Below are 22314 nucleotides of genomic sequence, written 5' to 3' on the forward strand. Positions count from 1 at the left end.
ATCTGGTGCCTGGTCGGAAGGTTTACAGACGCGGTCATATACTCTAGAGCAGAGTATAACTCCGGGCTGTGGGCTAAGCGCTCGGGTGCGTGCACTGAGTGCTGAGTGGATGCACAGCGAATGCTCCTCGGAGTAACCGGAACGAAGCTGGCAGGTCTGAAGGTTATCTATCCTACTAGACGCATGCACTTAGCCCACCTCACCTTCCAGTGCAATCGCGGCTCTGCAAAATACATCCAAACCCGCTCTTCCCAGTTGATGAGATTCAAATCCGGTCGCAACTGCCATATACGAGGCACGAAGACAGAGCTACCACCACCGTGACTTCGAGATGTTGTACCGACAACTTCCCTCCGACACATCAGTCCGGATCCTTCACCTTGGAACTTCAGGCTACGACGAAGTCACAGAGTCGGCCTCTATGAAGGGCATCCTCTCGCTGATCGCAACGCTACAGCAATACGGCAGCACAGTCCTCAATAAAGGAGAATTGCTGGACAGCGCCCTAATCGGGAAGAATGATTACTGAGGGGACTAGGGCCCGATTTCGAAGCTACCTCGCGGTGCTCAAAGCTTATTCTATCCATAGTGAGTGTCCGGGCCCCACGGAGCAGGACCTTGCCGGTTTTCTGACCGACCTGGAGGTTCTGGAGGCAGAATGGCGACCCAATCCAACTCATATCCTAGATGTCCTGCGCCTCTTCAGGAGCAATAGCTCGGGATCGTCCAATTTCAGACTCACAAAGCCCGTTCTAGATTAGGATAGACGGTTCGAGGACGCTCTGGTACAAAAGTTCAGCTACAGGGCGTCTTCCTTACCCAGGGAAACCGACTCGGCCGTGGGCCCCGCTCGCTGCGGACAGGGGACCAGGTATTTCACATCCCACCTACAAGGGCGTATCATGTGCTGCGCGCGGTTGCGGGACGGGAAAACGAGCTTCTGGGTGAGTGCTACGTGGATGGGCTCATACGTTGGGGCCCGAAGGGGATCAATTCCGTGTGGCCGGTCATTTTGGTATGAGATGGTGATACTGATCACCCCTGGTCGGAGCTTTCAATCTTCTACCGCTGCTCAGGAAGCCACTGCTGGTGGTCATATGTTTGCGGGAAATGAATGATATTTGGCGGTCCATAGTGGCTAAGTTGCAAAGGAGGCGTCATCAATGTAGAAAGAAGATCAAGCAGTTTATGTGTTTACACGCAACAAATGAGCGGCTTTAGAGAAGCCCTGGTCACAGTCTACGACACCAAAACCTCCCTCCGCCACAACCAGAAAAGTATAGTTGTTGGGAAAACGACCGGCCGTCCGGGAATTACGTTATGAGCAAGATGTATGGAAGGTTGTATGTATGTATGCATGTGCGGGAAGAATTGGTATTCATGCACCGTAATCTCAATTCGATAAGGACGAAGAACGAAGTAAACGCTCCAGAGCGGACAGATAGAAAGGGCAGTAGGACAGTATAAAAGAAAACCAAATCGAATCGACTAGCACCACCAAGTGAATTGAGTTTAGGGAATGGGCTCAATCTCAGTCTACCCTTTCCGAGCACTCCGTCTCGTCGCAGGCTGAGATCTAGTCTTTGGCGCCGGCTGCGGCTCTTGGTCTCCATCTTCGTCTTCATCCTCTTGAGGATCAGCCTCCTCGCTCGGAGTTTCGGCACCGTCGGAGCTCTGCGGTTCGATTTCCTCGTCGTCGCCTCTGCTGACAATCACGCCGTCATCTGTTGATGCGGAAGAGCGATGCTCTAAATCCGCCTCGACATCGGAAACACTCCCTCCCGCTTCAATGGAGGTCGGCGCTAGACCTCCAGCCTGGCTCTTGATATCCTCTAATGCTCGCTTCGCAACATTCTCCTCCCCGTTCCAGGCTCCACACCCACCGCACCGCCATCGCCCGAGTTCCTCAAGCGATTTCATGCCTGGTGGCGCTTGGCCGTTAACCAGACGACAGGAAGAACAGATCAGCACGACTCGGTTTCTTGGTTGCGTTTCGTCTTCGCCGAGAAGCACGTCGAGGAGTCGGTCGTACCACCGGTGCGAATGTTCGAGGTATTGCTGCGGAGCTGGAAAAGCATTCGGCGCGAAGCCCGAGTCGTCGAAGCCTGGACCTTGAGGTGGGGGTGGAGGCTGGTTTTGCTGCTGGAGTTGTGGTTGAGGTGAGGGCGGGTACGGAGAAGATGGCTGCTCAGGAGGTGATTGTTGAGGTTGCGGACGACGGATATTCGCAGTCGGAGGCGGCGGGAGACCGGTTCGTTGAACGGGAGGTTGCTGCTGCTGCGGTCCTTGCTGCGACGGCTTGCGCTTCCCCTCGCCCTTCGGTTTCTGCTCCCCTTTACCACGTCCTTGTCCCTGTCCCTTTGGCGAATCCCCCGCATACTTCTCCAACAGCTGCTGCGTGGAATTATACTTCGTCGCGACCTTCAGCTTCTCAATCGTCTCGTCGCGCTGTTTCTGCAGGCCCTCGAGATACTTTGTTGTGTTGGAAATGCGGTACTCGTAGTAGATTGTGCCGCCCCTGCGGACGGCGAAGATGATCACGGGTCCTCCGAGTACGGCGGCGTACTCGGTCAACCCCCAGTTCTGCCATCCGAGTACGAGAGCGAGAATGAGAGAGTATGAGAGGTAAATGAAGGTCGTGTAGAGGGTCCAGAGGGCTTTGAAGCGGCGGGCGTGTTGCCGGTGGGTGTCGAGGCGGGTGGTTGCGCGGGTGATCTTTTCGGAGAGGGTGGAGAGGGTCTTTTCGAAAAAGGCGGGGGAGGAGTCTTCGCCCTGAGTTGAGAGAGTTATTATCTAGGAGGATTACTGATTGTGTGTCCGATTTAATGCTGGCTTACCTTGAAGGGCCAGAGGGAGACCATGACGTGGCTGTAGAGCGGAGGGTAGGAGTGAAAAGGTAGGAGATAAAAGAGCGACGGATCTAGGTCATTTTCTAGGGTGGTATTGAAATCGTTGTGTGACCGGCGGGGTCAAGTAAGAATGGCGAGAAAGAAAGACAGAAAGGAAGAAAGAATGAGGGTGGTGATGGGGGGGATGTGAACGGTGAAGCCTGAACACTCGGAGCTTGGGTGGATTCCCTGCCAGCCTGAGGCACCAGCTACGTCAGAGTCTAGGTCATGTGATCTACAAGACAAAAGCACAGTGAGGGAAAGATTCAAACTAATATCACAACTACTACTACAGAGTATATCGGAATTGAGGATTCTATCAAGTCAGTGTTGGCCACCAGTTGAAAAGAGCGCAGACTCACCGTCTTATCCGTCAAATCATCCTCATATGCGTGCTCGAAGCCCTCGAGAACACCAGACGCGTCTCTTCGGCGGTTATCCCAGATGCAAACCATCCGGTAGACGAAGACCAAAACACCTGCAACAACTGTCGTCACAACGGTGACGATGAAGCCCGGCACATACCGTGGCGCATCCTGCTCGCGGAAGCAGAGAGGCCCGACAAAGTTGCCTACCAATCAGCCACGTCCAGCAGCAGATATAATCAAACTCACCGAGACAATAACCGATATACAGCCCAGACGATGACAGAGACCGCTTGGTATACCCCGCAATGTTTGCAATCTGCAATCCCATAAGCACCGCATAACCCGCTCCCATCGTTGGCAGTATATAGCAAGCGAAAAGCAGCCCTCCTGTGGTATCCAAATCCAGGGTAAGCAATAGCAAACTCGCAACCATTGTCACTACCTGGCATCCAATAACTAGCGATGACCTGATTCCCTTCGTGCTATACCGGTAACAGAGATACGGTAGTATGAGCATCATCGACCCCGCATAGAATCCAGACGGAATGACAAGCAGCAATGACTCAAGCGTGCTGAACCCGAAACTGTTAATGATGATCGGGGTGAATGTCGAGATTGGCGCGTTGGCGATCATGGCCAGGAATGCGGCGAAGAAGATGAGCCAGAACTTGACGTCCAGGAGCAGTTCTTTGACTTGGCCGATCTTGAAGTGTGTGTTGCGCACGCCCGAGTTGTTGGTGCGCAGCCGCGCGACGGAGATGTATCGTTCGCGTTCGGTGAAGCCACGCGCGTGGATGGGGTCGGGCGGGAGCACGAAGTCGAGAATCACGCCCCAGGTTATGGTGAGAGCGCCGGCAAAGAAGTACATGTATTTCCAGGAGGAGAGGGAGCCGCGGATGTGGCCCAGGCCGTAGTTGATCAGGGGAGAGAAGATGCTGACGTAGCCGGTGCAGCTGTACCAGACTGTTTGGGCTCGTTAGCTTGGACTATTTGACACAGGGGGAGACGTATCCCATCCGGAGAGCCTGTTCGTCTTTTTTATACCACCCACCCTGGGAACGTCAGTATCTTATGCTGGGGTCTTGGGATGGTACGTACCACAATCATCATGAACATTGGACTGATACCGCTCTCTAGCAGCCCCAAGAAGAACCTCTGAGCGTACAGTCCCTGGTAGTTATGGCACACTGGCGTCAAAATCAGACAAACGCCCCAGATGGTCACAATCCCAGAAGCCACATGGTGAATCGGGTATCTCTGCGCAAGAGCCATAGTCGGGTATGCGCCAACAATAAACCCCAAATAGAAGATCGCCGCCGACATGGAATAGCGATTGCCGGTGAGCAAGCTCAGATCCTCACGGAGACCGAACAGAGCCTACCATCGATTAGTGGGGATTGCTTGGACAGAGGTGGGCTAGCGTACGGCCTGAGACAACATGGCCTTGTCATAGTACTGCAAGCCATAGGTCATGCATAGCAATGGCAACAGCCGCCAATCAATCTTTCGAACAAGCCGCTTCTCGTCGGTAGGCTCCCAGGACTCGTCGCCGTTGTAGCGAGCAAGTACTTTCATAGCCTCATCGGTGTGGGTGGTGTCGATCTTCTCGGTGGTTGTTTGCTCGATGTGGTCGGCTACATTGTTCTTGCTCTCGGACACGCTACCCTGAGTAGAGGAGTCCATCTTGACAATAAGAGAAAAGCACAGTAGTAGGTATAGATGACCTAGAGAGGTGATAGACAGGGGTGAAGGGCAATTTTATAGACTAGGGCATGAGCTCCGACAGGCTAGAGCTAGCTGGACACTTCAAGACAAAGCGACAGGAGGTAATCCGGGGAAAACAGACCCGCATGACAGCGATGAGGATCCTTTCCATGAATCTCCAGCTTGTTAGAGTTTCGGCAGAGATAGATTACTACCGGTAACTGTCTGTACCAGGCTACCCCACAGTAACTAACTCATAGCCGATCCATAAGACAAGCTGTATCAGTCACAACTGCGGTGCAGGACATCGTACACATCTGATATTCACCATGGCCCAAGAACGTCTCGTTGAGATACCCCCCGGGGAAACCATTTCCGTCAAGCTCATCAACCCCGTAAACTTTGGCCCTTCACAGCTGAAGCGGTTCATGGCACCGCAAGTTCCCGGCTTAGACACCTTCGCACGAAACCCAGCATTCTCCTTCCTCCTGGAGCACAAATCCGGCCGGAAGCTGGTCTTCGACCTCGGCATCCGCAAGGACTATGAGAACTACGCCCCCAAGATCGCAGACTATATCCCCACCACCGGGTATAACATCGAAGTCACGCAGAATGTCGCTGATATCCTCCAAGAACATGGCGTTCCAGCAAAGGAGATCGAAGCTGTGATATGGAGGTAGACCTCCTCGCCTGATCTATCAATCTAGGGATGAACTGACTCAATAGCCACTGGCACTGGGACCATATAGGCGACCCCTCGACCTTCCCCGCAACAACAGATTTAGTCGTCGGTCCCGGATTTAAAGAAGCCATGCTGCCAGGATATCCTTCCAACCCCGACTCTCCCATCCGCGAAAGCGACTACGCGTGAGTTCCCCTGCCACCCTCATAACCACCACTATTCCTACTGGACATGCAAACTGAAAAAGCCAGTGGCCGGACCCTCCGCGAAATCACCTTCACAGACCCATCAACGCTGCACATCGGCCAATTCCCCGCGCACGACTACTTCTCCGACGGCTCCCTCTACCTCCTCAACACCCCCGGCCACGCAATCGGCCACCTTGCTGCCCTCGCTCGCACATCCACCAACCCAGATACATTCATCCTGCTCGGCGGCGACATAGCCCACTACACCGGCATCTTCCGACCAAGTGCACATCTTCCCCTTCCGCAGTCAATAACGCCACATCTTTTCGATAGACTCTCCGAATCTGCATTCTGCCCCGGGAGCGCATGGGAGGAATTGCAAAACTCCAGGGGGCGAAAGGCCACGGATAGTTTATTCGATCCGACGTTTGGGTTCGATATCCCGCTGGCGATGCAGACATTAGAAAAGCTGCAGGAGCTTGACTGTGATGAGAATGTGTTTGTGGTGATTGCGCATGATTTTGCCGTTCGGGATGTCGTGAGCCACTTTCCTGAGGATTTGAATGGGTGGAAGGCGAGGGGGTGGGGGCGCGAGCTGCGGTGGGCGTTTTTGAGGCAGCTGGAGGGGTATTGGAGGGTGAAGGGGTTGATGCAGTAATCAGTAGTAACCGGTATATTTCTCTATCATGAATGATCCGGTCATCTCGGCTTTCCTCCGGCTCCCCTGCTCCAAGCGATCACCCCCACTCGGTAATCTGCTTTGGGGTAACCGACGGCTAAACCACGCAGCTCTGTTAGTGGATAGAGCCTAGGTACAATTACAACGAGTCAAGACTCACCTCAAACCCGGGGAACGGAACCCCGCAGCCTTGGATCCGATCTATCTAGTTGTTATAATCCGGGGTTGACACTCGAAACCCACGACTCTAGCCAGCTCGCCCTTCATACCAACTACCCTCTGCTCCCTATAGTGCTGCATCGAATCCACCAAAATGGGCAGCATCGAACCACCCCCAGCCCCGTCCCTCCCCCAAAACGCCTCCCTGGACTACGACGTCCTCATCATCGGCGCCGGCCTCAGCGGCATCTACACAATCCACCAGATGCGCGAGCTAGGCCTGCGCGCAAAGGTCCTAGAAGCAGGCGGCGGGCCGGGTGGAACCTGGTACTGGAATCGGTATCCGGGGGCGAGATTGTATGTTTTCCTGTAAAAGAGTTACCAAACCAACCCAACTGGAAACAACAAAACACCACCACTAACTATAATTGTGTGATAGTGACTCAGAATCCTACTCATACGGCTTCTCCTGGTCCCCCGCCGTGGTAGCCGAATGGTCCTGGTCCGAGCATTTCGCCGCGCAGCCCGAAACACTGCGCTACTGCGAGTTTCTCGTCTCGAAATTCAATCTCAGTCCGCACATGCAGTTCAATACCCGTGTTGTCGCGGCCCAATATCAATCCCACTCGTCGTCATGGCTGCTCACCGACTCAGCCGGAAACCAGTATTCCGCCCGCTGGCTGGTCACCTGTATGGGGATCTTGAATAACTATACCTTCCCCAACATCCCGGGCGTGCATGACTTTGCCGGGACGAAGATCCATACGGCGCGGTGGCCGCATGAGACGGTGGAGTTTGCTGGAAAGAAGGTGGGGATTATTGGCACGGGGGCGACGGGGATTCAGGCGATACAGGAGATTGCGAAGACGGCGGGGGAGCTGACGGTTTTCCAGCGGACGGCGCAGTGGAGTGCGCCGTTGAACAATTCGGCTATTTCGGCGGGGGAGATGGAGGAGATTCGGAAGGAGTACCCGGTGATTTTTCAGAAGTGTCTCGAGTCGTACTCGTGCTTTATTCACAAGTCGAACCCGACGTCGGTGTTTGATGTTAGTGAGGAGGAGAGGGAAGCCTTTTGGGAGAAATTATATCAGACGAGGGGGTTCGAGAAGTGGTTGTCGAATTATCATGATATCAATACCGATAAGAAGGCGAATGCGCTTTACTCGGCGTTTATCGCGAGGAAGATCAAGGAGAGGGTGAATGACCCTGAGACGGCGGAGATGTTGATTCCCAAGTGTCATGGGTTTGGGACGAAGCGTGTGCCGCTGGAGTCTGGGTACTTTGAGGTCTATAACCGGCCGAATGTACGGCTCGTGGATGTGAAAGCTGACCCGATTGAGCGGGTGACGGCTCGCGGGGTCAAGACACAGAGCAAGGAATATGAGGTGGATATACTGATCTACGCGACGGGGTTTGATGCGGTGACGGGGGCGTTCACGGCGATTGATTTCCGGGGCGTGGATGGGGTGAAGCTGGCTGAGACGTGGGAGGCAGGGCCGCGGACGTTTCTGGGGTTGTTTGTGAAGGGGTTTCCGAATATGGCGATGGTGATGGGGCCGCATCAGATGTTTGGGAACTTTCCGCGGTCGATTGAGTATGCGTCTGGCTGGGTAGGGCGGTTTATGAAGTTTGTGGCGGAGAGGGGGATCACCTTTGCGGAGTGTACGGAGGAGAAGGTGCAGGAGTGGACGGAGCATGTCGTTGCTTGTGCGGAGGGGTTGCTTGCCAATGAGGTCGATTCGTGGATGACCGGGGTCAATAAGAATCTGGCGCATAAGCAGAAGAGGATCATTGCGAGGTATAATGGGCCTGCGCCGGGGTATAGGGCTAGGGCAGAGGATGTCGCCAACAGGGGGTATGAGGATTTACAAATGAGGTAGTCTTGTACTGGATTTGTAGTTAAGGCGTTGAATGATATATCAATTGAACAGGTTTACATCTTCAAAGGTGTAGTCTCCGAATAGATCCTGGAACTGTACCATGGTGTCGGGAAAGACGTCCTCGAAGAGCATCTCGTCTGTGTGAGGAACGAGCAGTCGCTCTGCAACACCACTGGTTTGTGCTGTGGCGAAGGGGAAATACTCCATCCAGTTTATGCCTTCCATAGGATCTGTTTGTGCAGTGGGCTCTACCCCTGCTACCAAACCGGGTTCAACTCCATTTGCAGTGTCATTTGTCAGATTACTGTTATGCAGAACACCGCTAGACAACGAAAGCAGCGCCTCTGCACCTTCAGCTCTAGCCCCTGGTCTCAGTCGTTGGAATCCAATGTGGAAGATATTCGCCGTCGGCCACATCCCTCGTAGTTGATCGACTGCCATGGTCAGGATGTCCAAGTCTTCATTCGCGGCTCTCGCCAGTCCCTCCACGCGGCAGGCTTGAAGAAGGGCTACGAATGCCATGCCGCAGTACCAACCTGTTATTGCTTGATAGGCTCTTGTTCCCCCACGAGAAAGTGTATCTCGGAAGATACGCGCAATACAGGAAGCGGCGAGAACAGCAGGTGGATAGGCCTGTGATTGATGCGGCTGTTGATGTTTCAGGTGGAGGATTATTATTGCAGCAAGATAAGGTAGATGCATCTGGTGGATATCTCTGTTGAAGGTCGTTGTTCGCGTGGAGTGAATGGGTAGTTGGAGATGTGGCGGAAGGCAGGTAATCCATGAAATAAGTTCTCGCGCAAGATGGGTGGGAAATGGATTGGTGCTGTCTGCTGTCGGACGGGCAATGTACTTTGCTATACGACCAATGATACCGCAGAGGCGGACCCAGTGAATGAATATTTCTGCTTTGATGAGCGTGGTAGGATCCGCCACGGCGTCAGGGAAGTCGTCAAGGGTTGGTTCAGCAATGTCGCAGTCCGTAGGGTCGATAGTACAGGGCTTGTTCTGACACAATGCCGTCAGCCGTTCTCGTGCAAAAGCCGTCCACCAGATGCGACGGCGGATGAGGTGTGAGCGGTGGTTTGCCGGGTGGTTATGCTGGGAGGAGGCGAGCCCGGGCCCTGGAGACGGCTGTTGGTGGACGCCCAGTTGCTGGCAGTGGCGGATTACCACAGATGTCCACCACCAAGAGGAATGGCGATGCAGAATGGATGGCGGGCGTGGACTCCACCAGTAGAACAGGGAAACGGCCTGGAGGGAGCGGACTACATCGGGCTCAGAATCGTTGTAGAACAGGTTACGAGCGCGCTCATAGTATGAGGCTGGACCATCGTGTGGCATCACTGGAGGTTGAATGTGACTGCCGACGATGGCGAGAGCATTGACGAGGAGTGGCGACTGGGATAGTTCGTCAATGTTGAGCTGGTCGCGGTCCAAGACGGGACACCATGGTAGGCAGTACTCCAGATATGTTTCGACAAAGCTTTGTTGGAGGTCAGGATTGGGGAGGAGGCGCGCATCTGGTCGGCTCTGAGCGAGCAGGCGCTGTTCCTGGTTGCGAGCATCGGCTTGGATTTCGAGTTCGTAGTATCGCGAGGAGAGGTCGCGCCGGGTCTCTGTATCGTCTGTTCGACAAGTCGCGGGTGAGCCGCTCAAATCGCCAGCCACGGCAGGAGGATTCAGATGACTTGCATCGCTCTCTGGCAATGGAGGATTGTCAAAATTCCAAATCCACTCTTCTTCGACAGGCCCCTCGGTCTCCACCGCGACAGGCTGTAAACGTTGCGACTTTCTCGTGCTGCTGCCATTGCTATCACGGGTTCGACGGGGGATGCGTTTGGACGGTCGCATGCGACATTCTTTTCCGCCAGTCTCGCAGTTGGTGCAGTTGCTCAGACCTTGCCCGGTGCGGGTTTGGAGGTCGCATCGGATCTAGCGCTGCCTCTTAGCTTCTTCCCAGGAGGCAAACCTGAACAATCGTACCTTTTTCGAATGGCAGATAGTGCATGCCAGCTCGGCGCGCTTTCGCTTCTGCTGCTGGCCGGTAAATTGCAGCCATGGAGTTGCGTTGACCATCTTGACGGCTTGGATGCTCTACCGGTGAGCAAAGGGACCGAAAGGAGGAATATCGGCTCATCCCCAGCCCCAGCTTCGGCTCAGAGAGCAATCTGGGGTGCGGGGGTTGTGGAGTTGGAGTTGGAGCTCCCTCTGATTGGAGTCAACCAGCTCGCTTCTGTTCGGTTGGAGGTCAATAGCCCCCATTCAGGAATGCCGACAACCGGTTCAGAGCTCCCAGCAGCCCAAGCTCGTAGTAACGCCGAGTATTAGCGCGTGCCCAGACAATCAATGGCCGAAACATCCGGTAAACTGCCGGTATCCCCTGCCCCCGTCGGCAGTCCCAAAATGGCAGCCCTACCTCCTCACCTACTGCACCTGCACCTGAAGTGCACGGCATTCTAACCCGATAATGGTGATTGCGAATGTGCGATGTGCACCGTATGATCATCTACCCTTTTATAAAGTCTACCGAACAAGCTTGCCCTCGTAACCACAATCAACTAGCCAGTTTGACGCCATGGCCATTCCTACAGAGCCACAAGCCATCATCGGCCAGCCAGAGACCAACGGACACACTAACGGCCATGCAAATGGAAGCACCAGCAACGGTGTGCATCTCCCACCATTAGACGCTCCGTCAAAACCCAGCGGACCGACTCCTCACCCGCGCTCCATCCCACTCAACAACCAATATGGATACACGCCGCGCAAACTGCGCATTATCACCATCGGGGCAGGATTCTCAGGGCTGCTGATGGCGCACAAGATTCAACATAGATTCTCCGAACTGCAGGAGTTTGTCACGCACAAAATCTTCGAGATGCGCAGCGATATCGGTGGGACTTGGCTTGTGAATACCTACCCCGGCGTGCAATGTGATGTTCCTGGTATGACCTACCTCTACTCTCTCATTATCTTGATAATTCCTAAGATACTGACTGCATTACAGCGCATATCTACGCGTTCCCATTCGACCCCAACCCAAACTGGACCAAATTCTACTCCTCCGGCCCCGAGATCCAAGAATACATCAAATCCACCGTTCGCAAATGGAACCTCGACCGCGACGTGCACCTGAACACTCGCGTCACAGCAGCGCGATGGAACGAGAACGAGGGCGTGTGGAAAGTGACCGTCTCGCACAACGGTGTCTCCCGCGACGAATACTGCGAGATTCTGATATCGGGTCAAGGCGTCCTCTGCCACCCTTCGTGGCCGTCAATACCTGGCCTTCATGACTTCCAAGGCAAGATCGTGCACTCGGCGGAATGGGATCACAGCTTCGACTACTCTGGCAAGAGGATTGCGGTCATCGGGAATGGCTCGTCTGGAATCCAGATCACTCCTCAGATGGCAGCTTTGCCGGGGACGACGGTGGTCAATTACATGCGCTCCGCAGCGTGGATCTATTATCGAGTCCCGCCTTCAAAGCATCTGGGAAGGAATACAGATGAGGTGAATCCGGTCTACTCGGAGGAGGACAAGGAGCGGTTCAAGGATCCAGAGGTGCATCGGGAGTATCGGAAGGGGATTATTGATCGGACAAACAAAGCGTTCAAGCTGGTCAGTCGTGTCTGCCATGAAATACTCTGGGCAAACTAGACTAACTCGTGACAGTTCCTGAAAGGCCCAAACAACGAAGAAGCAGTTCGCTTTGGCACCGAGCAAATGGCTGCGAAACTAAACTACGACCCCGAGCTGTGCCGCAAGCTCATTCCCAAATGGGAGGTCGGCTGTCGAAGAGTCACCCCCGGCCCGGGATATCTGGAATCATTCTCAAGGCCAAACTGCTCGCTGAGCGATAGCACTATCACCAAGATCACCGCAAACGCAGTCCACACAGCCGATGGCGAGGTCTTTGAATGCGACGTCGTCATCTGCGCAACGGGATTCGACGTCTCGCACACACCGAAATTCCCTCTCATCGGGCTGAATGGCGCAAACCTCGCTGAGAAATGGGCCGACGAGCCAGAGTCCTACCTTTCGGTCGCAACAGCGGGCTTTCCCAACTACTTCATCTTCACGGGTCCTAACTCTCTCGGCGGGCATGGGAGTCTCGTCGAAGCACTCAACTGGACAGGCGACTACTTCGTCAAGTGGATCAAGAAGATCGCCACGGAGGATATCAAATCCGTCGTCCCTAAGAAATCCGCCGAGGAGGCTTCGGTACGGTACGGAGACGAAGTACACAAGACCGTCGTCTGGACAGGCGGATGTAAGAGCTGGTATAAGCGGAATAAACCAAATGGGCGAGTCACTGCGCTGTTTGGCGGATCGGCGCTGCTCTTTAACCGGTTGATCAGCGAGCTGAGGCCGGAGGACTTTGACATTGAGTATCGCAGCGCGAACCAGTTTCGGTTCCTGGGGAATGGGTTCTTAGAGTATGAGTTTGATCCGGAGGCGGACTTGTCGTGGTATGTGGAGTTGCCGGAGCCGTTGAGGACAGTAAAGCAGTAGCCGTATAGACGTGATATATCCATGAATGACAGTTACTCGGTTATCCACTTTAGTTGAGCCCGGCTGTGCGGGGTATATATCCCCTGGTCTCTTGCTGTGTAAATTGTGCAAGAGAGTATATTCTTGATTATCGACAGCATGACCATCCCATCCACCATGTATGCCTGGAGAAAGCACAAGGGCAACCCCGTCCCTGTACGGATTCATCTCATCTATACTCTCCAATATTTCAGACTTACAATATTGCTTTGACCAGGTCTGGGAAGGGGTCCCTGTCCCCTCAACGCCACCAACAGGCTTCCTCGTGAAGTTACTCGCATCCGGAGGTCAGACTTCTCTCCCTCTTGCTCTCCATACAGGCCTAACAGGACCAGTCTGCCACAGCGACCAAGCCCTCCTCGACGTTGAAGACCGGCCCCAGTTCAACGACGTCTATACTCTTGTTAGTCCTCTCTTACCTCTCCTCTCCACCATGCTCGCCAGAGAATCCTGTTAATAGAACCAGGGCCACGAAGGCTGCGGCGAGATCGTCTCCATCGGAACGAACGTGTCAGATCCACGATTCGTGATAGTATAGCTCTCCATTACAACCATACCAAAAGAGCCTGCAGAGTCTAACATGCCCAGGGAACAAAGGTCGCCCTCCTCGCCGTCCCCGGCTGCGGCCTTCCCACCTGCGCCGAATGCAGCCGCGATTTGGCACAACTATGCCCCTCAGGCCAGCACCACGGAATAGGGCAAGATGGGTTCTACGCGGAGTATGTCACAATCGATCAGCGTGGTGTTGTACTTCTACCTAATGGTATGCCTTGCCTTTTATTTAACAGAAATCTCGAATGGCAATTGGGGTGCTGAGAAAGACTAATACTATGGCAAAATAGGAGTCACCCCAGCCATCGGCGCAATTGCCACCGACGCCGTAACAACCGCCTACCACGGCATTGTCCGCCGCGCGCAGGTCCAGAAATCAGAAACTGTTTTCCTGTTTGGTCTTGGTGGGTTGGGGTTTAATGCACTTCAAATCGTCCATAGTTACATCGGGGCTAGGGTTATTGTTTCTGATATCCGGGGTGAGAAGCTAACTGCTGCGAAAGAGCTGGGGATTCCAGACTCGGATATCGTGCCGCTGGGAACGTCGGTTGCGGAGTTTATTGCCCGGAATGAGATACGGGTTGATACGGTTCTGGAGTTTGTGGGTGCTAGGCAGACTTTTGCCGATGCGCAGAGGATTGTAAGGCCGGGTGGGAAGGTGTTGTGTGTTGGGACCGGGGAGAGGATGAATGAGCTGAATATGAAGAATGGGATAAGGAAGAGGTTGAGTTTTTTGTTTAGCTATGGCGGGCAGAGGGGAGATCTTGAGGAGGTGTTGGGGTTGATTGCGCGGGGGGTGTTGAGGCCTAGGGTGAGGATGCAGTCTATCAGGGAGTTTCCGGAGGTGCTGAGGAGGTTGGGGGAAGGAGGTGTTGAGGATAGGGTTGCGTTGATTCCTGTTTAGGTATTTAACTATGTGATTTGTATATGGTATGGCTATGCTATTAAGCGTTTACGCTCGCGCTCTTGGGCATCCCTATCCCTACCGCAGCGGTTGTTCCAGCGTCAACAGGGAGAATGACACCGGTTATCCATCGTGCGTGTGGTCCAGCGAGAAAGACCGCTGCAGTGGCACAGTCCCAGCCATTCCCTTCTGTACCGAGAAGACTCCGTTTTCTCCTTGCCTCGCGCGCCTCTTCGCTCATTCCGTTCCCAGCCGCGTACATCATCGGGGTGTAGAGCATCTGAGCGTTATCAGCACCTCGCAGAAGACAAGTTAGTTGAGAAAGACATACCCCCGGACACACACAATTAACCCTGATACCCTCCTCAGCATGATGCGCCGCCATCGCCCTCGTCATATTAACCACCGCTCCCTTCGCAGTCGGGTAGAGCAAATGCGGCGTGCCACCTTTCAAGCCAGCGACCGAGCCTATGTTCACTATGCTCCCTCGGATTCCGGACTCGGGCTCATTCTTCAACATCGCAGGAATAGCATACTTGGCCATGAGCACCATGCTCGACACATTAACTTCCAAACTCTGCGCCCACGATTCCATATCCACGGAGACGGCCGTTCCTGAAGCGCCGGCGATGCCGACATTGTTGACGAGGATGTCCAACCGGCCAAAGGTGGTGAGCGCTGCTTGAGATATACTCTCGCAATCGGATGCGCTCGTAACGTCGCCTTTTATCGCGATCGCTGTGCCGTATGCTTTGTCTTGTGCCTGCTCCTGGATCATCGAAACGGTCTTCTCCGCCCACTCGAGGTTTCGGTCGACACAGAGAACATTGCATCCGTCGCTGGCTAGCAGGATAGCGATTGCGCGGCCGTTGCCAATGCCATCTCCGAAACAGCCAGCGCCTGTGACGATGGCGGTTTTCGCCGCGAGGGACCGCGATGGGGGTGTCAGCGGAATATCAGCCATTGTTTCGAGATAAATCCGAGCAAGACAATGCTGATGATGACAGTATCTCCGAGCTCAAAGGTGTGACAGGTGCGGGGTCTCATGCAGAAGAAGATGACTGCTGATGGCGCCTTCCGAGGATGTCCTCGGGGTATAAAGTGGATGGAGAGCCGTCGGTTATCTTTGTCCGTCAGAGCCGAAGGATTTCTTCTCTGTCTCCAACTGTTCTGCGCATCGTCTGCACGGACATTGATCTCCGGTGCACTGGACACTTCCTGTTAAGAATCTACCTGCGGGCGTTGCGTCAATCAACAGAACAAAATGGACTTTTCTGAATACACCGGGCCCAGCGCCGAATGGATCGCCTTGGAGAAAGACCTTCCCACCCCTGCTCCTGGTCTCTCCGTCGAGCAGCTCAGGGCTGTCACCAACAAAGGTCGGGAGGATGTTGCGGCCAAGGAGATGGTTGAGCATGGTATGCTACCCCTCATTCCTCGGACTCCGACGACTGAGAGAGCTTGCTGACAGCTGTATGCGCCTAGCCTTCGATAAGAAAGTAATCCTGACCGACTATTCTATTCCTACACGCGATGGCTCTGCCATCGAAGCTCGCAGCTATCGTGCCGTTGCCACCGGATCGTCGGACAAACTCCCAGTCTACATCCACCTTCACGGCGGCGGCTTTCTTTTCGGCAGCATCGCCTCCGAAGACGCAACCTGCTCTCGAATAGTCGTGACTCTTGCAGAGCAAGGAGTCCCCGTACTTGTCTTCAATGTGAACTACAGACACACCCCCGAGCACAAATATCCGACCGCCTGGGATGATACCGAGGATGCATTCCACTGGGTCCACGACCATATATCTGAACTCGGAGGCGACCCGGATACAATTATATTTGGTGGAATCTCTGCAGGAGGCTGGCTTTCAGCGTCCACCGTTCTCTCTCAGCACCTAGGAACCGACAAAGAACTTGCTGCGAGGCCAAAGATCAAAGGACAGGTTCTTTTGAATCCCGCCCTGCTACACTATGATTGTTACGGCCCTCAGCTTGCGCAGATCTCCGATCCCAACCGGTCAAGCTATGCGGAGAACCGCGATGCGCCCGTTCTTCCATTGGAGCGTGCGAAACTGTTCACGAGCCTCCTGGGTATCGGCAGTGAGCACATTGTAGAGAACAACCTGAGGCTGAACCCCGCAAACGCGACGGCAGACCAGGTGAAGGGATTGCCACCGGCGACCTTGGGAATCGCAGGGAGAGACATTATGAGGGACGAGGGGTTGTTGTTCGCGAAGCTGTTGAGCGAGAATGGGTAAGATTCAGCCTTCTTTCTTCATGAGCGAACGCCGTGCTGATGATTACGCAGGGTTCCTACCAAGACTACTGTTTTCAAGGGTCTACCTCATGGGTTCCGACGGTTTGGACCAAAGCTGTCGGTCAATAAGAAGTGGGATGAGACTATTGTCGAGGGGATCAAGTGGGCATTGGGTGACGCTGAAGCTGGACCGTTTGTAATCAATGCTTTTTAAGACCAAGAAACTTGGACAGTCGCTGGATATTGTGCCCAGCTAGCTCTTTAGCTCACCAAATGTTCAGTAGCCTGAGGTAGAGACTATTGTTAGAGCCGATCATCCTTCCTCCACCCGGTAAACCGCATTGGGGTAGCCGGCGTTAGAATAACCCCGCATATCAGATCTGGGGAAGCATTAGATATATCTGGGGGTTAGTCAATTCTCCACAGAGTTAACCATTCCTACAAAGCACTGAATATCCTGCAAAATGCCGCCTCTCCCTCGCTACGAGTACACCGGTCCGGTAGACTGCACCATCCCACCGGACCCCAGCAAGCTGAAGGGAAAGAGCGTTATAGTTACAGGAGGTACGTCTATCAGCTCCAATAATACAGTCTTGATCCTCATCACCAGCAGGCGCAAATGGCATGGGCGAAACCACCGTCCGCAAATTCGCTGAAGCAGGGTCTCTCCCACCCTTCCCTAATAAGTCCCCTCTCTCCTCACAAACACGAAGCTGATATACAACAGCGCCTTTGTAACAATCGCGGATCTCAATGTCGAGCGCGGCGAGCAGGTCGCCCGAGAGCTTGCCCCGTAAGCAACTATCCACCCCACCATGCAAATACCTAACTCTGTACTAGCAACGCCCAATTCGTCAAATGCAACATCACCTCCTGGGACGAGCAAGTCTCCGTCTTCGAAGCCGCGATCGCCAACTCCCCGCATCACAGCTGCGATATCGTCATTGCCAATGCGGGCATTAGTCGTGCGAGTGGGGATAGTCTGTGGCCGCTGGATGGTGTGTCTACTGATTCTCACAAAACAATGTTTGTCTTTGCAAGTGTCATTGAGCTTGAGCTGATACGTCCGCCGTTGAATGAAACGAAACAGATATCAACGCACCCCCCGTCAAACCAACCCTGAGCATCGTCGACGTCAACCTCACCGGAACCCTCTACACGTGGAAACTGGCGGTACATTATTTCCGCAAACAGCCTGATACGCCTGATCGCGATCGCTGCTTTGTGATTACGGGGAGTATGGTGGCTTGGATTGATTCGCCGGTTTGTCTCTCCTCTTTTCCGGACCTCCTACTACCACAGGTGTTCTTGTATGAGTGGCGGCGTGCCTAGAGGAATGTGGCTGCTGATATGTGAGAGAGATTCAATAGGCGAACTGGCAATACACATGCACGAAATACGCCCTCCGGGGTCTCATGCGCGTGGCGCGCCGGAGTTCCTGGGAGCAGGGGATTCGGATTAATTATGTGGCGCCTTGGTAGGTACTCTTTTATCTTTATCCGGCGACTGCCCTACCATGGCATAGGTAGTATCTAACGGACTCGATTGCAAGCTATATCAAATCCGCCATCCGCTCGCCAACCTATGAAGCCGAGCTGATCGCCAAGGGCGTCGAGTTCGCGCCGCAGGAAGACGTCGCGAGGTGCTTTATGCGGATTGCGACGGACCAGACGATTAATGGTATACCACTTGATGTCCTTTCTTGCTGCTTTCTGTGGACTGTTGGTAATGGATTTGCTCTACTTTAGGCCACTCGTTGATGATTACCCCGGCTTCGATTGCGAAGGAGGGATTCAAGGATGTAGAGCAGGATGACTATACAGAGGGGTATCTGAAGGATACGCAGGATCTGCAATTGAGGATTATTGAGGATCGGTGGGTGGAGGGGTGGAGTCAGGGGAGGACGGCGGAGGGGGGGTTGAAGGCGAAGGCTTCGTAGGATTCAAGCAGAGCTTGAGGATGGATATGGGATGTTGAGATTCTGTCTCCGTACATGGATACGGTATTATCTACCGTGAGTAATCTTCCAGCAAGATAACGGTTCAGCTGCTATCTTTTGTAGACAATACAGAGGTATCTACCAACCTTGACATTTTGCACCACTCTGGACGACTATATAGTTTCGGTATATCCTGCACTTTTAGCTCAAGGTGGAGGCTGTATAATTAGCCCGTCCATGTATAGATAAAAGATCGATAGTCATATGATCTAGATAGATTTGTAGCCTGTCCCGCCGGTGACCTGGATCTGAGCCCGGTTCAGAGAGCTTCAGCCATCCGCGTTCTTTTACTACACCCATCGCAAAGCCTCAACAGATAATATAATGACTGCATGCTGACATGACAGCTAAGAAGGCCCCCTGGTTCTGTACCTAGTCTGCGCATCGCTCGGCGCGAGAAATCCCACCAGTAACCACTCGCCACTTTATATCTCGAACGCCAGCCGCCACTGCGTACTTCCATTCCGGTAGTATGTAGCACCCTGCAGTTCTCGCTCTGGGGCTAAATTGAGGTCAGGTTACTCATCACGCATCTTGCAGGGTACAGAATGTAGAGCAGTTGCAGTAGCTCGGGGCGACCTCGTATCCATCGATCGGATTCGTGGAATACGAGGCTCGTATAGAGTGCCCAGGACCCTTAGGCGTGCCAAGCGGCTTGAGTGCCCCCTGGCAGAAGGAATATGCCTTAGGTGAAGATTTGGTAAGAATCGCCAAGAGAGAGTATGTTTGTTCCTGTATACTTCAGAGAATGGTGACAGGGGTGGTGGCTGTATAAATACCTGATGATTTCCGGCTGGGAGATGGTTATCTCCGACATCAACAACAGCATCTCACACTCGATCTTCCTCTTTTGTTTTACTAGAAACAGCACTATGCAGTTCTCGAAGATATACACTCTCGCCCTCCTCGCGGCCAGCGCATCTGCATCACCCACCCCGCAACAATCCAGCCAGATTGTCTCCCTGCGTAATGCGTACCAGAGCTTCTGCAACAGCGCGAGCAACCAGATTGGGTCATTGAGTAGCCAGTTTGGGAATGTTGGGGGGCAGTTGGGAAATGGCAATGTCGGTCCTGTCTTGTTTTGATATGCGTGTTGAGAGGCTGATTCCGGTGCAGCTCAATAGCTACCAGCGGTCGTTTCAGGATGCTGGTGGGCAGATGACGAATGCTTGTGCTGCGATTGTGAATACATTGAATCAGTAGTATGTTTGCTCTCTCTGTTCAGGGGTTTTGGGGGTGGGTTGGCTAATTCGGGGTAGTATTTGAGATGCGATGAAGATCTTGTCAGTGCTGGGTACTGGTCTGGGAGGACTGAGAGGAAAGAGAGGCAGGGTGTAGGTGAGATAGGCTTGACTGTTGGTTGATGGTGCGTGGGGTCTCGACAATATATATTTGAGTATTCAGTATATGTGAATGAGAATCCAAGAAGAGTACCGTTATCTATGACAGCACTTACTTATTGAGAGAGTCTATCCTGCCAGAGTCGCTTAATACCGGCTTTGGAGGTTCTGCGCAAGTGTGGAAGCAGCGCTGCTACTGTCGTCTATGATAACATGCGAGGGCCTGAACGCAGCCTTCGTGCAAAGTGTCGACGCGATCGGCCACAAGGCTACGCGTCCTGAGTCCTGTCAGAGTTTCTTCCGGAGTACAAGAAAAGAGGTATTTGTATCACATTGCGTCGTCACGGTCCTACATCTTGGCTATATAAAACCCGCAAGCGGGTACTACCTCGTGGATACACGACGAGAGCAGATTAATGATCGCTGTGCAATGTACCAACGACCCTACCTCGCAAGCACCGCTCCATGCCTTTCCTCACCACCCACCTCGGCCCTCACAACATTCGCCTCGCCCCTAACCGCATCAACAATTTCAACCCGACACCCCTCAAACCGCCGACTCGGCACCCCCCTCTCAAACAGCACATCCAGCTCCTCAAACGTCCGCCCCCTCGTCTCCGGCAAGCAAAAGAAACAGTAAACCGCGCTCAGCGCCGCCGTCCCCGCAAACAAGAACCCCATCTTCCCGCGCCAGTCGCCCTGGTCTTCATTCATCGCATACGGAATCACAACCGCAAACACAACAGACCAGACGTAGCAGGACACTGTCGCCAGCGCGATCGTGAACCCGCGCAGCCGCGCGGAGGATACCTCCGCCAGGAGAACGTAGCAGAACGGGCCGAGCGAGAGGTCGTAGACGAACGTGCAGGCGAGCATGAGGGCGCACTGCGCCCATGTCGCGGCGGTGTCGCGCGGGGCGAGATCGACGGCGCCGATGGCAAAGAGTAAAATCGAGAGCGAGATGCATCCGAAGAGGTACATTGTTCGGCGGCCGATGTAGGAGAGCAGGAACCACGATATGCATGTGCCGATGAAGCCGATTGCTGTTAGGCCGAGGTTCATGCTGAAGGCGTCGGAGGCGTCGAGGCCCGCGAGTTCCATGAAGTGCACGGCGTAGGAAATGAAGAAGACGTTGCCCGTGAAGGCTTGCATGCTGTAGGCCATGACGCAGATGGTGAGCCGGCGGAGGTTCGGCCCGCGGAAGCATTCCAGGTAGTGTGGGTTGGCTGCGGTGAAGGACTCTTCGAGTTTGAGGGTTTCGCGGATGTGTGCTAGGCGATGGCTTGGGTCGACGGAGGGCGTTGTTAGGCGTTTTAATGAGGCCAGAGCGTCTGCGTAGCGGCCTTTGCGGCAGAGCCAGTAGGGAGGGTCGGGGCAGAAGTAGACCAGGGTTAGCATGATGAGAGGGAGAGCCCACTGCGTTGCGATGGGGATTTTGTAGCTGAGGGTTGTTTCTAGCGGCTCGGTTCCTTTTAGAATCCCCGATGCGATGAGCGACCCGATGGAGAAAGCGAGGTTGGTCATTGTTGCGGCGAAACCTCGAAGCACCAAGGGGGTGACTTCGCCGACGTAGGCGGATGCGCAGATCGGGTAGAAGGCGATTATGCACCCGTTCACCAGCTGACCGATAAACAGCTGCGCCGGACTGTGGGAGAAGAACTGGATGAAGATGAAGCCGATGCTCAGGACTGAGCAGACGGCTATCATGAGGCGTGGGCCGAAGCGGTCGTAGGCGACAGCTGAGAGGAGAGCACCGAGGATAGCGCCTAGTAAGTTTGCGTAGTTGAATGCCGACAGCCATTGTGCAGCCAGCATGTATGTGCCATTGTTGTTGTAGCCGTAGGTTTGCTTGAAGACGTCCAGCCCGACGAGGCCTTTGACAACGCCGCCGTCGATACCCTTGAGGACTGTGGCCTAGATAGTATCAGATCTGCAGGGTAAAAAGGTAGGAAAAGAGGTACCAAATTCATGAACATGCCCCAGGCCAGGGCAGGCCAGTGCCTGCGGGCGGCGTCCAGGAAGCGGAGCGAGTGCTCATCCTTGGAGAACTCGTAGGACAGCTCGGCCTCGTGGAGGTCTGCGTCGGCTGGGAGGACCTGGACGAGATGTGTCTCCTTCTTCTCCGACCGAGCCATTGTTCAGTTGGGTTGTGTAAAT

At 54.0% G+C, this 22314-nt stretch overlaps 12 protein-coding genes across 12 annotated transcripts; 7 read left to right on the forward strand and 5 right to left on the reverse strand.

The window, feature by feature from the left end:
- Nucleotides 1–1148: 1148 nt before the first annotated feature.
- BJY04DRAFT_123417 (uncharacterized protein) lies at nucleotides 1149–3023 on the reverse strand. The gene is made up of 2 exons (XM_073708377.1): nucleotides 2838–3023; nucleotides 1149–2772 (listed from the first exon to the last, which is right to left on the reverse strand). The coding sequence occupies exons 1-2, from the start codon at nucleotides 2859–2861 to the stop codon at nucleotides 1537–1539; spliced, it is 1260 nt and encodes a 419-aa protein (XP_073567629.1). The 5' UTR covers nucleotides 2862–3023; the 3' UTR covers nucleotides 1149–1536.
- Nucleotides 3024–3177: 154 nt separating this feature from the next.
- BJY04DRAFT_209709 (major facilitator superfamily domain-containing protein) lies at nucleotides 3178–4939 on the reverse strand (the record flags this gene model as incomplete). The annotated part of the gene is made up of 6 exons (XM_073714161.1): nucleotides 3178–3204; nucleotides 3251–3459; nucleotides 3503–4219; nucleotides 4254–4308; nucleotides 4355–4633; nucleotides 4682–4939. The coding sequence occupies 6 exons, from the start codon at nucleotides 4937–4939 to the stop codon at nucleotides 3178–3180; spliced, it is 1545 nt and encodes a 514-aa protein (XP_073567630.1).
- BJY04DRAFT_230411 (MBL fold metallo-hydrolase) lies at nucleotides 4898–6694 on the forward strand. The gene is made up of 3 exons (XM_073719288.1): nucleotides 4898–5636; nucleotides 5687–5827; nucleotides 5894–6694. The coding sequence occupies exons 1-3, from the start codon at nucleotides 5290–5292 to the stop codon at nucleotides 6486–6488; spliced, it is 1083 nt and encodes a 360-aa protein (XP_073567631.1). The 5' UTR covers nucleotides 4898–5289; the 3' UTR covers nucleotides 6489–6694.
- A 41-nt stretch (nucleotides 6695–6735) lies between these two features.
- BJY04DRAFT_230415 (flavin-containing monooxygenase) lies at nucleotides 6736–8573 on the forward strand. The gene is made up of 2 exons (XM_073719289.1): nucleotides 6736–7025; nucleotides 7108–8573. Exons 1-2 carry the CDS (start codon nucleotides 6823–6825, stop codon nucleotides 8546–8548), a joined length of 1644 nt encoding a protein of 547 aa, XP_073567632.1. The 5' UTR covers nucleotides 6736–6822; the 3' UTR covers nucleotides 8549–8573.
- A 14-nt stretch (nucleotides 8574–8587) lies between these two features.
- Nucleotides 8588–10627, reverse strand: BJY04DRAFT_230417 (transcription factor domain-containing protein; the record flags this gene model as incomplete). The annotated part of the gene is made up of 2 exons (XM_073719290.1): nucleotides 8588–10483; nucleotides 10535–10627. The coding sequence occupies 2 exons, from the start codon at nucleotides 10625–10627 to the stop codon at nucleotides 8588–8590; spliced, it is 1989 nt and encodes a 662-aa protein (XP_073567633.1).
- Nucleotides 10628–11126: 499 nt separating this feature from the next.
- Nucleotides 11127–13066, forward strand: BJY04DRAFT_230418 (flavin-containing monooxygenase; the record flags this gene model as incomplete). Its single annotated transcript, XM_073719291.1, has 3 exons — nucleotides 11127–11496; nucleotides 11559–12172; nucleotides 12227–13066. 3 exons carry the CDS (start codon nucleotides 11127–11129, stop codon nucleotides 13064–13066), a joined length of 1824 nt encoding a protein of 607 aa, XP_073567634.1.
- A 138-nt stretch (nucleotides 13067–13204) lies between these two features.
- BJY04DRAFT_221785 (zinc-binding dehydrogenase) lies at nucleotides 13205–14561 on the forward strand (the record flags this gene model as incomplete). The annotated part of the gene is made up of 6 exons (XM_073717224.1): nucleotides 13205–13261; nucleotides 13323–13392; nucleotides 13441–13508; nucleotides 13572–13637; nucleotides 13694–13868; nucleotides 13948–14561. The coding sequence occupies 6 exons, from the start codon at nucleotides 13205–13207 to the stop codon at nucleotides 14559–14561; spliced, it is 1050 nt and encodes a 349-aa protein (XP_073567635.1).
- Nucleotides 14562–14601: 40 nt separating this feature from the next.
- Nucleotides 14602–15525, reverse strand: BJY04DRAFT_230419 (SDR family NAD(P)-dependent oxidoreductase; the record flags this gene model as incomplete). Its single annotated transcript, XM_073719292.1, has 2 exons — nucleotides 14602–14841; nucleotides 14893–15525. 2 exons carry the CDS (start codon nucleotides 15523–15525, stop codon nucleotides 14602–14604), a joined length of 873 nt encoding a protein of 290 aa, XP_073567636.1.
- Nucleotides 15526–15706: 181 nt separating this feature from the next.
- On the forward strand, nucleotides 15707–17032 carry BJY04DRAFT_230420 (alpha/beta hydrolase; the record flags this gene model as incomplete). The annotated part of the gene is made up of 3 exons (XM_073719293.1): nucleotides 15707–15979; nucleotides 16047–16815; nucleotides 16870–17032. The coding sequence occupies exons 1-3, from the start codon at nucleotides 15826–15828 to the stop codon at nucleotides 17030–17032; spliced, it is 1086 nt and encodes a 361-aa protein (XP_073567637.1). The 5' UTR covers nucleotides 15707–15825.
- Nucleotides 17033–17282: 250 nt separating this feature from the next.
- BJY04DRAFT_221788 (uncharacterized protein) lies at nucleotides 17283–18757 on the forward strand (the record flags this gene model as incomplete). Its single annotated transcript, XM_073717225.1, has 8 exons — nucleotides 17283–17382; nucleotides 17432–17480; nucleotides 17546–17611; nucleotides 17659–17816; nucleotides 17909–18081; nucleotides 18189–18295; nucleotides 18371–18498; nucleotides 18567–18757. 8 exons carry the CDS (start codon nucleotides 17283–17285, stop codon nucleotides 18755–18757), a joined length of 972 nt encoding a protein of 323 aa, XP_073567638.1.
- Nucleotides 18758–19640: 883 nt separating this feature from the next.
- Nucleotides 19641–20226, forward strand: BJY04DRAFT_197291 (uncharacterized protein). Its single transcript, XM_073712478.1, has 3 exons — nucleotides 19641–19881; nucleotides 19934–20019; nucleotides 20077–20226. Exons 1-3 carry the CDS (start codon nucleotides 19690–19692, stop codon nucleotides 20081–20083), a joined length of 285 nt encoding a protein of 94 aa, XP_073567639.1. The 5' UTR covers nucleotides 19641–19689; the 3' UTR covers nucleotides 20084–20226.
- A 78-nt stretch (nucleotides 20227–20304) lies between these two features.
- Nucleotides 20305–22292, reverse strand: BJY04DRAFT_209718 (putative MFS alpha-glucoside transporter; the record flags this gene model as incomplete). Its single annotated transcript, XM_073714162.1, has 3 exons — nucleotides 20305–20325; nucleotides 20677–22071; nucleotides 22119–22292. The coding sequence occupies 3 exons, from the start codon at nucleotides 22290–22292 to the stop codon at nucleotides 20305–20307; spliced, it is 1590 nt and encodes a 529-aa protein (XP_073567640.1).
- Nucleotides 22293–22314: the final 22 nt, after the last annotated feature.

Source organism: Aspergillus karnatakaensis (genome assembly GCF_047715665.1).
Source record: "Aspergillus karnatakaensis strain CBS 102800 unplaced genomic scaffold BJY04scaffold_52, whole genome shotgun sequence".
NCBI classification, from domain to species: domain Eukaryota; kingdom Fungi; phylum Ascomycota; class Eurotiomycetes; order Eurotiales; family Aspergillaceae; genus Aspergillus; species Aspergillus karnatakaensis.